Genomic DNA, 12,587 nt, shown 5'->3' on the forward strand with positions numbered 1-12,587 from the left:
AAAATCTATAGATGACAAATTTCTCACATGGTAATCGACGCATACCCAATAAATGAAAATACAAAACATTGGACAATGATACTTTAACCCATTTTTTTGACTCACTTTTAATCCACCACTTCAATCACCATTAGATCATCACATCACATCATTAAAAAGAATAAAAAAGATTATCTAATAGTAATTGAAGTGGTGAGTTAAAAGTGGATCAAAAAAAGTGAATTAAAATATCATTTTTCCAAAACACTATTATAACTCAAAACCAACCTCAAACCATGATAAACATATGAGAAAAGAGAACATCGATGAAAATACAGGGAGATAAGAATAAGATATTTCAAGTGAATGTTTTTGTAATAAACAAATTAAAATAAACTACTTAAATCGAATAGAAAAGTTAAACAAAAGACCACATATGATAGTTGTGAAGTAATAGCATGGAGAATTTGTTTTCAATAATCATATCTATACCAACACCTTCTATATATATAAAATTATTTTACTAATTAAGGTATAAATATAAATATACCAAAACTTTACAATTTTTTTTATTAAACTAAAATAAAATGGACTGACGACTGCGCAACCTAAGATTGTTCTAGATATTTGATATTGGATTTCGTATCCAAGGGTTTCCTCTAAAACGAACACTACTCAATCACCACCATCTGATTAAGCCACACCCCACCTAATCCAACGGTCGTTTCCTTCCCACCATATTTTTCATTTCTTAAGCGTCGTGCACTCGCCACTCACTTGCCCCTTATCTCTCTATTCCTCTCTCTCTCTCTCTCTCTCTCTCTCTCTCTCTCTCTCTCCTAATGGCCACTGTTCTCAGAACCCCCACTTTCCGGCCAACGCCTCCGCCGCGCGCTGCTAAGTCGCCGAAACTCTCGCGAGTCGCCGTTGTCTCGTTCAGACAGAGCACTAACTGCAGGAGAAAACCCTCGCTCCTCTCCTCCCTGGGGTTCCCTGCTGTTCCCTCTCTGCGGTTCGTCAGGTTCGTGCCCTTCGCTTTCGACGGCGACACCGAGGCTCCACAGGTTCAGGAACCGGAGGTTCAGGTTTTGGTGAGGATCTCTCTAGCTAACGCTTTTGTCTTTTGTTACTTATTTATCGGCGGAGGAGTCGGAACCAATTTTGAATTTCGGGTTTCCTATTTGTTTGGAATTTTAGCATTTTCTGATTTGGTACAAGGAGACATATGTTAAAATGATTATAGACAGTGTGCCGTAAAATCGACTGGGTGCGACATGAGAGTGTGAGGGGTGTGTTAAGATTCTACGTAAATTAGACACAATGGCCGATGCATTCCTTGTAATTAATTGTGTTGTGCTGTTGTTCCCTCTTAGAAATGTCTTCAGGAGTTGAGTTATACCTAGTTTGTGTTCAATTGTAATATCAATCACCCGTTTCCTTCAAATGTATACTTCAGTATGGTCTTGCGACTAACATTTTAAGTTATGTCCACATGAGGTTTGCGTTAAGGATGAAACTTAGATAAAGTTCCGTAAGTGCTGTTTTGTCACTTCCTAATCAGAATTGGTGTTTTATCTTGAAAATTTGCGTATTTAAGCTTTGCATTCGAAAATTATACAAATTACCGAGGTCACACTCCAATTCTAATTGTCCAAAGATTGAATATAGGGTTTTAAGTATTAATGCTGCTATTTAATGTTTGAGGGTATGATGTTGTAGTTTTTGGGTAAGCAATGCTGCACAGCTGGAATGTATATAGGGCTTAGTGGTTTATGTATGCCGAGGAGTATGGAAGGTTTAGTGAAATAAAAGTTAAGCAGATAATGGCCGGTTCTTCTGGTGCAGTACACAATGAAAGAAGACGACTCTTCTTGATGATACTGATCTAGTATTTAGGGAAAAGGATCTTCCATAAAAAGGGTGAGGTTTGACACATGTAGTTCAAGATGGGACTTTTCAGACTTCATTACATTCCTACATGATCTTTTAGAAATTATAAATTATGATTATCAACCCTTTGTTGTCTAACTCTATACCCTTGTGACTTTATGATTGTAGATAGAGATAATGGATTAACTTGCTATCAAACTCTAGTTGGGACAAACTTAGATAATCTCGTTAAAATTGTGTAAATTGGCATAAACACGAATTAGCTACTTTGGAATGAGTGTTTTTTTTCCCTGTTCACCCTTTGGCAATAGTGTTTTACTAGGGCCAAATGATTTGGAGAAATTAGCTCTTTTGAAATGTTTTCACTTGAGGAACTTGTGTTTATATGCATGCACATTACAGAGCTGCTGTTGATATGTTTTAATAAGTTTTATAGGTTTAATTGCTCAGTTGGTCCCCAAATTATTTTAAAAATTTTAAGTAGGTCCCTTAACTAAGAAAGTTTGGAATTGAGTCTTGGTAATGCACATCTTTTTTAATCCTTGGAAGGGCTAGAACTAGAAAGTGACAATCTATGGCATTGTTTGACAGCCAGAAATTGACCATCTTAAATTGGCATTTTTAGGTGGTTTCATCCCGCCAATAAGGAGGGAATAAGGAATATTCCGTGGTAGATAATGGTTAAAGGATCACTAACCCTAGGGACTTGATTAAAAGAAATCATATGATTAAGGACCTATTTGAAAATTCCCATATAATTAGGGATCGACTCAGTAATTAAAGGCTTTTTATAATATGGAATCTCCATTAGTTCATGTAAACTCATTAGTTTGACAGCATCTTGTATTAAACTACTACGTCCTAGGCAGGCATAATTTACAAGAAAACAACTCTCTTATTGTAATATTGGATTTTTATTGCTACCTCAAGCACATTAGGTGAGTCAGTAGAACATGTAATCAACAAAATATAACAAAATCGAATCAATAAATAACACATAAAGAAAATTAAATAAAATATCTTGAAATTATAGAAGATAGCTCCATTATAATTATTTTCGTTTCTACTTGCTTCTTTGTCAACTAGTTTAAGATTCCTCCTTGAGTTTAATTGAACTATCTAGTTTGACAAGCTTGTAGGCATGTGTTATGATATTTAGCATGTTTTGAATTTTCCTTCCTCGTTACATTTTTTCCCCGTGTTATATTATATTATTTTGTTCTTTAGCATTTGCACTGTCGTAGTCATCTTTCATACTATGCATACCTCTTCCTAATTTAAGAGACATCAAGCCATATTTGATTTTTTTATCACTGCACTACATATTACTCTTCATAATGGAGTATGAATTTATCAATACAAGGTTTTGACTCCACACCACCTTTTTTTGGCTCATACAATTTTAGAGTTTTCTAGTATGATTTCACGCTTGAGGAATACACATCACTGACATTTTGTAATTTGACTAGCTCAACGAAGAAAATAATGGGCGTTCTTATGTACTAATATGACAGGACCCTTTAGATGGTGCTGTTGACGTAAAGGACAGTGCAAGTGACAATGAGGGTAGTGATGCTGATGAAGCATCTGCTTCACCTTTTGTATTGTTACTTCAATCATACAAAGAAGCACTGGCTAGTAACGATGAAGTCAAAATCGCAGAGCTGGAATTGTCATTAAAATCCATTGAAGATGAGCAAATAGAACTTGAACGGAAAATAACTACTTTATCTGAAGAGTTGTCAGTAGAAAAGGATCGGATTCTAAGGATTAGTGCGGACTTTGACAATTTTCGGAAGAGGACAGAGAGAGATCGCCTTTCACTGGTCACAAATGCTCAGGGTGAAGTTGTGGAAAGTTTATTGCCTGTATTGGATAATTTTGAGAGAGCAAAAACCCAGATTAAGGTGGAGACAGAGGGAGAGGAGAAAATAAACAACAGCTATCAGAGTATATATAAACAGTTCAATGAAATTCTAGCTTCCCTAGGAGTTGAACCAGTGGAGACAGTTGGAACACCCTTTGATCCACTGGTAAGTTAATCAGCATTCAGTAATTTCAATGAGTAGACATGTAGATAAATTCAAGTTTATCTAACTTTCAAGTAAAATAATCTAATCATTGTAGAGGGGATACTGTTTTATGTAAAAATGAAATTGAGAAATTTAACTTTTCTAAAGGCTGGAATGCACCAAACTTTTATAATTGTCAATTTTTTTTCGTGCACTAATGCCCTTAAATTTTGTTCAACTTCTGTAATATAATTTATATTGTCTTTGGATTATTTCAATGGACTTTAGCTTTCATGAAAAATATCTTATTTTTGTTTTAAGAAAACATGTTTTGTTTGGTTCCAGTCTTCCATTACATTTTTTATGGCATAATGCTGTCATCTATGATGATGCAGGCACGCAAACCTGTTGGCTCGAAATTCAATCATGTCCTTGATGAACTTTTTCAAACACTTTATCAAGCTTGTTCAGGTTTCATGAAGACCTTGACACGCTTTTAACCCAAAGCAATTCGTGATTGTTTCGAGCCAACTTGGTGAGTGTAAAACTGCATCACAAAAAATGAGAAGGGTTTTAGTAAAATCTGTTTTTAATCTCATCTCAACACATAATGTTAGTTAGTTAGAGAATTACTTCCAGATGGTTGACTTTATAATACTTTATTTCAAACCTTTTGTGTCAGCTACAGCCATAAATGAAACATTAGACACATGGTTCTGTTGTCTAGAAATTTTATTTTGTTTGTTTCTGAAGTATCGGACATTAGAGTCATGAGAACTAGTTTTTCTGATAAATCATATTTTCATTTTACTTGTTAAAGCTACATGAAGCAATTATGCGTGAGGATTCTGCTGAATTTGAGGATGGGATCATAATTCAAGAATTCAGAAAGGGTTTTAAACTTGGTGACCGTCTATTACGTCCATCAATGGTGAAGGTATCAGCTGGTCCTGGACCTGCAAAGCCTGAACAGGAAGCACCGCAAGAACAAGTTAACACTGAAATCTCGGAGGACAGTAAAGAGAACGAGGGTGGAACAGAAGCAGAGTCTGCTTGAGAGGTCAAAACTTTTGCATGATTTCAGTTTTGAAATAGTAGATCAATTTTAATCTCCAGGGACATAATGTTGGCTGTAAGAGTTGCTCCAGAAAGTATTCCACTCAAGTTTCCCCTAAAAGAAAGTAGTCTCGTGAGATTTTGAATTATATTTTGAATTTTTATGTCTTTCCATGGCTTTCGTAGAGATGACTAAATTTTCAGAGGTACCATTTTCCTGAAAGGAAGATTAAGTTGCAAATGATCAAGTACTTTGCACCTGAAATCAGAATATAAATTCTTTGGTTTGACAATGCAATGCAGCAATGCATGACTTATTTTGGTTCTTTGAAAGCCTCAATTATTCTGTACACAATTTTACACAACTGAAAACAGTCACACATCTATCCTGTTTGTTGATTAACGAAAAAAAACAATCCACATCTCATCTTGACTGTCATTAGGTACAGAGGGAAAAGGAATTGCTAACAAAATGAAAACAGTGTACGATTGTAATGCGTGAACTTGAAAAAGGAAACATTATTATGTGCTTAGAATTTTTTTAGAAGTAAGCTTGAACAAATCCAAGCTTCAAGCCTACAGTATCATTCTTAGTTTTTAGTCCACTCAGAATAGATATTGTGCCAGTCTTTGAAAGTGTGCTAGAGAGTATAAATAGAGCTTATGTATGGAAAATGTAACCTTTTTACTCAAATAGCATCATCTGTGTGGTCCATGAACTGCGGTGTCTTCGTTACTCTGCATAATACACCAATGCTATTGCTTTATGCACTCCCACAATTACACAATTACTAACTGCACCCTCAAAACAAGAGAAAAAAACTCAAATACTGTTTACCGCTATCACTATCATTGTTACCATTGCTGCCGCTGCAGCATATGAAGAGAGAAAAAGACTTAAATACTGTTCACTATCACTATTGGAAAGTTTTTTCAAAATGTATTTTTGTGTTCCGGAAATTCTTTTTCGAAAACTTTATTTCGAAAGATATTATATGCGTTTCGAAAAATATATTTTGAAAATTTTATTTCGAAATATATTTCATTCGAAAATTTTGTTTTGAAAATTGCATTTCAGAAACACTGTTCTAGACATTTTGTTCTGTAAATTTCATTTCAAAACTTTTGATCCAGAAATTTTGGGAAGTTTTTTTTTTTTTTCAGAAAGTTTTCAAATTATATATTTTGAAGGTCTCTTTTATGGAGAGTAAAATGATATTTTAAAAATTTGAGAGATGTGTGAAGAAATTGTGAGGCTGCAGAAAGTAAAAGCCACACACCAAACCCAAAATGAGAATCAAGATATTCACAGAAAAGAAATCATCAGAAACAATCTGATACACCCAAAAAGATTATCCAATTCAGAGTTTTTTTTTTTTTCATTTTGCTATTAACACTCCCATCTCAATGTTCAATACAGCATTCCATAAGAAATCAACATTAAAATTGCAACAAACAATGTTTGTCAAAAAATTCCCATCAATCCCTGTAAAGGCTCTTATAGTATTTGTGTAACATAGGAAATGTAACTTGTAGAATAGTAAACTTATATATTTGAAGCGGAAATTTGCGAAACAGTTCAGAATGGAATAGAAGGGGAAGGCACAAAATACTCAATTAAATCATTATGATGCAGTAGCATAAAACAAATATAGTTATATATTATAATTTTTCTTATTAAGTATAATTTCTTAGAGAAATAACGTTATTAAATTTTTAGAAACTCTTTTTACCATGAAGATTAGTTTCAGTGCAGTTTGTTATAAGACACCACCACAGTTGGTGCGTCAGGCCTTTCGCAACCTACACATTGTTCCTTGATTTGTTAGAGGTCAATTAATTAAATTAAATGTTTGGAGTTATGTTAAAATCTAATTTTTAATATTTTTTATAATTTTAGAGAAGAAAATAGATACGTGGATCGTATGATTAATATAGGTTTTGTGTTGATACTAGTTGTATCATTCTATTAGGATTGATTTTTTGTAGGAATACATATGATCTTCCTAAATTTATATTTGCGTAGTTGTTCTCTTTTGCTTTGCATTGATTTGGTTTAAACCCATGTTTTTGTATTTTTTCTTTCTTTCTTTTTTATGGTATTTTCTTTCATATGGGCATGTGATTGTTAGATTTGGAACGCTAATCTTGTTGCAAGTGGAAACATTAACCATGGTGAGTTTCATTTTTACAATTAAAGAAAATAACATACAAAACGATAATAGTTTGTAAAAAGAAATAAAATTTGGATTAAGGAAAGAGTATAGAGAACATGTCTTTTGTAAGAGATTTTCAACGGATAAATTTGTCACTTGAAAAATTTTCAAGAATAAGAACCAAAGTAATACTCTATTCTCCCAAACATGTTTCACACTATAGAATTTCATTCAACCTTTAAAAATGTGTCTTCAAGTGAGTTTGACTTTATTTATAGTCAATAATTTCATTCAAGAAGAAAGGAAGATGGTTATAAGCAATATAGATCGAAGAAAAAAAATTTTAAGTATGAACACAAAATTAATGATAACATCTAGTGTGAATACAAGCCTAATTAAGTTAAAGATCTCACTAATTCTATGTTTAACACTTAGTTAAATTTTAAATCGTGCTTAACATATGGGTTGTTCCTTGATTTAAAGAGAAACACACGAGTGAATGAGTGATTTCTTGATTTAAGAAGAAACACATAAGTGGTTCCTTAATTTTAAAAAAAAAACACATGAGAAGTTCTTTTATTTAAGGAGAAACATATGAGAAGTTCCTTTATTTAAGAAAAAACGATTCATTAATTTGAGGATGAATTTAAAAAATTACATACGGTTATAATTTTTGTCATATTGGGCTATCGGCCCAAAATTAACTTATTCTTATTAATAATTAATAAAATAAACCAACCAAACTCCAACTATTATTCAATTATTAATCATTTTGATATATTAAATAATATCTTCTATATTGTTAAAATTTCTATAACTAATTTTATTTTTGAATCAAGCAAACAAATAAAAATATGTGAAACTATAACTTTAAATTAAACAAAGTTACGAATTCGAGTAAAGTTATTCGTGAATTGAAATCGAATTAAGTTTAAGCTGTAATATTTTTTAGGTTTAATAAAAGTAATATATTTTTATTAATTTTAGCTTGAAATTAATTAAATTCAACATTATCAATCTCTCCCAAAACCCGACATACGGTAAAATCAATTTTAAATAAACCCAGCAATTTAATATATTTTAACTTTTTTTTCTGTCTGTTTATCTTAATTACTTGTGATTAATAAATTTAGATCGTACTAATTTCAGTGTCCCAAACAATTTTCATATTTTAGTCAATATGCACCACAAAAACAAATTTTCTTTTTATATTCATTATCTTTAATGGGCCTGTCACTTTTGTGGCTTCATATCAATAACTTTCTGCTATATCCTCATAAACATTAATGTGAAAAACTACAAATAGATGAACAAAGTCTTCTGCCACGACGTCAACATAAACTAAAACTTTCATATTCAATCCAAACTCATCAAATTTCCATAAATATTTGTTGGTTTTTTTTTTTTTTTTTTTTTATTTTAGTGGTATGTTAAAATTTCTACAAGGATACGTCAAATCACCTAATAAATTCATATTGTTTCATATGTCATGTTCACATCTCTACATGTAGATGTCAATCACCAAATAAATTTATATTGTTTGATAGTATTTATATTTTAAAATTTTTACAAACTTTCAATTTATTTCATCTAAAGGAGTTCTAATTTCTTTGTTATCTAGCAAAGACACATGAAGGGTAGTTGTAGAGTAATTGAAAGTATGAAAACTAAGTTAAATAATTTAATATGTCTTTTTAATTATTACCCAATTTGATCACTCCAAGGGAGGAAGTCCACTTACAAAACTCTAAGTCAGTAAAAAAAATAAATAGGTGAGTATTTGTGAGTGAAAAAGTAACTAGTACTCGTTATAATAGCATATATTTATAAAATTGTTCAATGGTTTATGTGAAAATTTTTGATTTGGTTTATGTATTTATTATTTTGTTTTAATTTAGTGTTAATTTCTTTTTAGATTGGATTAATTTCATTTTTATCAAATTGAGACTAAATTTAATTTTTATATAAATATTTACAAATTTCATAAAGTTTATAAATATTTGCATTCAACTTCATTTAAAAAATTTGTTTAAATAATATCTAAAATAACTTATTCAACTTTATTTAAAAAATTTGTTTTAATAATATCTAAAATAACTTTATAAATTCAAATGTAAAATTTTAAAATAGTTTTATAAAAGTTACAAAATTTAAATCTTTGTAATTGTTATAAAATTGTTGAAAAATTTTACATTTGAATTTATAAAATCTTCTAGAAATTATTAAAACAATTTTAAATAAAGTTCAACGCAAAATTTAAATTTAAATAAACTTAATTTAGTTAAGAATATCTATTATAATAAAAAAATTAATTATAATATTTATATAAAAGTTAACTTTGTCTCAATTTGGAAGGGGTGAAATTATTCCAGATTAAAAAGAAATTATGACTAAATTGAGACAAAATAACAAATACAGGGACCAAATCGAGATTTTTCACATAAACAATTGACACGTGGCAAATTATAACTTGAAACGTGGCAACCTTTTTTTTAATTAAAAAAAATTAAAAAAAATTAAAAACTACAAACTGACACGTGGTAAAATCCTATTTTGACATGTGTCAACTGTTTTTTAAATAAAAAAAGTAAAAAAAAAAAGATTTGAAAAATTAAAAAAAAAAATTACGAACTGACATTTGACACACAAGTAACATCGCCAATGATACCCTAACGGAAATGACCAAATTGGAACAAATTTTTAAAAAATATGACCCAATTGAGATAATTTAGAAGTTGAGTACCCAATTGAGATTTTGTAACGAAAACGAAGAGCTTATGTGTAATTAAACCTTTATAAAATTTATAAACATGTTGATATAATATATATTTGTTAGTATTTGTAACTGAAAGAATAATTATAAGATGGTTGTATTCCTTGTAATAATATATATATATATATATATATATATATATATATATATATATATATATATATATATATATATATTTATAGGTTTTATAGACATGTTAATATATAGTATAATAACATATATGATACATAATTAGGGTAAAATATGAATGACAAAATAAATATAAAAGATAATCAAAATATTTCATAGATCTCGTTAAACTTTTGTTGTTTAGATATATGTTGGGTCTTGATACGTTATATCATTATATTAAATTGATGGTCAGCAATAGTGGATCTTAACCATAAGTTTTGAAAAGACCAAAATAATATAATTTCACTAAAATTTGAGGGACCAAAAATATATTTAACCCTTTAAAAATTGGTTCCTTTAACGGAATAATTTGATCTTTGGTATAATGTTGTGAAAAATATAATCTATCTTGTTTCTATTTTTACGAATAGCTTCACTTTTACCACTTTTGAATAATAAATCTATTATTTTATTCTTAATCAATATACCTAATTTTTAAAATAATATTAAAAATAATTTATCATACATTAATAAAAAAATTTGAGAAGCGTAAATATTAAAGGAAAAATATAGTATAGTTAAGTCACAATTAAAAATTGGTTATGAAAAAACATATAATACATTGTTTTTTCTTCTATATTCATAAAAAATGAATATACTAAAGGCTCATGAGATAAAAGAAACAATGTTAACTATTAAATTAATATTTCATTATCAAGTAAGATAAAAGATAATTACTTTTCTTTTCTTCAAAAAAGAAATAAGATAAATGAGAAATGAGAGAAAAAATAATTACCTTTTCTCTTAAAAAAGATATGACCGTGAGAGATGAGTACAATTTTTGTAAAACTAACAAGACAACAAGAAAGGACATAAAAAATATCTTAATAAATATTTGACTTAATTATTCTTTTTGTTCTTGTTTTAGTTCAAAAATATTAAGTTGGTCCTCCAATTTTGTTTAGTTTCAATTTGGTTTTGAATTTTGAAAAATTGTTGCAATTTGGTTATTTTTATTAAATTTCTTGAAATGAATCAATGTTTTTTCATTAAAATTAAAGTTGTAAATAAAGATTGTTTTGTTTTGTTGGTGTAATTAACATAATCTCACTATCAATCTTGATGAAAATCGTTCATCCGCTTCAATAAATTTAACAATAATGACCAAATTGCATTAATTTTTCAAAAGTCGAGATTAAATTGGGACTAACAAAAACTTGATGATCAACTGATATTTTTAGATGAAAATAGTGACCAAAAGATTAATTAAACCTAAATATTTCTATTCTTTATATATTTAATTTTATGTTTTATTATCTATTAACATTAATTGGTTATATTTTATAAAAGAAATAAAAAGAGAAACAATTTAATTTTCATCCATTTATAAAATATACTACCTATAATTTAAATTTTTTAAAAAAAAATTCAAAACTTTCAAAATGTATATAATTTAAAAAAAAAATCAAAAATCTTTGGGATGCCATGACCCCTCCCAACCCCTACGGTGCTCCGACGTTGATGATTAGATAAGTACACTTATAATGTACAATAATTTTAAATAATAATAAAATTAATTTGAAATGAAAAAGTTAAAAATATGACTTATTTTTCAAATTTAAATCACATTGCTTAAAAGAAAACTCAGTTTAATGTACTCTATTCATGAGATTTTCATTTTGCCAAATCCTTTTTTACCACTTTAACTGAGATTAAAAGTAAAAAAAAACAAAAACAAAAACAAAAAATAAAGGACAAAATGTGGTTTATCTCAGAAAAAAAAAGCCTAACTAAGTTTTCTATTATATTCAATAGAGTTGTCAAAACGGGTAATCTGATCCGGTCTGGCTCGATCCATCACGGGTTGGTCACTTAGTGAGTCAACCTAATCCGACTCATTTAATAACAGCAAAAAAATTGTGAACCCGACTTGACCCACACGAATTGGTGGATTAGAGGGGTTGACTCATTGGCTCACTTAATTAAAAAGAATACAATTGTTTTCTTCAATCTAAAAAAAAAAACTAAATTATAATAACTTGAATAGGATCCAAATGCAATCCAAAAGGATGTTAAATTCCAACTACAAACCAAAATCACTAAAATATCAATGTGTTGGCTAAAAGACCAACCTAAGCATATCCAAATACAAAGTCGAACATAATAATAATATTTATATGACTTTTTATTTACAAGTTGATAAACTAACCTAGCTCATCACATATTCAACTCAAGTGAGTCAGATTTTAGATAAACCAAATTAAAAATTAATTCATATTAAAATTTATAAAATTTTTTAACCAAATTAGATCCAAATTCATGATAAGTAAAATTAACTCGTATTTTTTAGTCCTTCTTTATAACTCTAATATTCAGATATTCAGTGAGGCAACAATTTGGTACCCGAATCACCTTTATTACCTCATTACAAGGACAAAAGACACTGAACATGTTTCACATGTTGAGAATTGTTTAAATCTGAGACTGAGGTAACTTTATGCATGTGATGATGTGTCACAGAACAGAAATAATCTACGTGTAAAGCTACCTCAACTATATAATAAAACCAATCGTGATATTATGCAGAATATTTTTTTTAAAAGGAATATT

General features: G+C 29.2%; 1 protein-coding gene across 2 annotated transcripts; it reads left to right on the forward strand.

The window, feature by feature from the left end:
* The first annotated feature begins 751 nt into the window (after nucleotides 1-751).
* EMB1241 (Co-chaperone GrpE family protein) lies at nucleotides 752-5,263 on the forward strand. Of its 2 annotated transcripts, XM_028082664.2 has the most exons (4): nucleotides 752-1,070; nucleotides 3,384-3,902; nucleotides 4,277-4,416; nucleotides 4,702-5,263. In XM_028082664.2, exons 1-3 carry the CDS (start codon nucleotides 822-824, stop codon nucleotides 4,379-4,381), a joined length of 873 nt encoding a protein of 290 aa, XP_027938465.1. In that variant the 5' UTR covers nucleotides 752-821; the 3' UTR covers nucleotides 4,382-4,416; nucleotides 4,702-5,263. The 2 variants fall into 2 exon arrangements, with proteins under 2 accessions (XP_027938465.1, XP_027938464.1); XM_028082663.2 differs by lacking the exon at nucleotides 4,277-4,416 and having other exon boundaries at nucleotides 761-1,070.
* The last annotated feature ends 7,324 nt before the right edge of the window (nucleotides 5,264-12,587 follow it).

Source organism: Vigna unguiculata, chromosome 1, assembly GCF_037176805.1.
Source record: "Vigna unguiculata cultivar grain cowpea cultivar isolate G323 ecotype 2 chromosome 1, ASM3717680v1, whole genome shotgun sequence".
Lineage (NCBI taxonomy): Eukaryota > Viridiplantae > Streptophyta > Magnoliopsida > Fabales > Fabaceae > Vigna > Vigna unguiculata.

Excerpts from the sequence above, each read along its gene's own strand:
- EMB1241 (XM_028082663.2), top strand. The coding sequence starts at position 822 with ATGGCCACTGTTCTCAGAACCCCCACTTTCCGGCCAACGCCTCCGCCG. Across the intron at positions 1,071-3,383 it reads AACCGGAGGTTCAGGTTTTG|GACCCTTTAGATGGTGCTGT; the intron begins GTGAGGATCTCT and ends CTAATATGACAG. Across the intron at positions 3,903-4,701 it reads GAACACCCTTTGATCCACTG|CTACATGAAGCAATTATGCG; the intron begins GTAAGTTAATCA and ends TACTTGTTAAAG.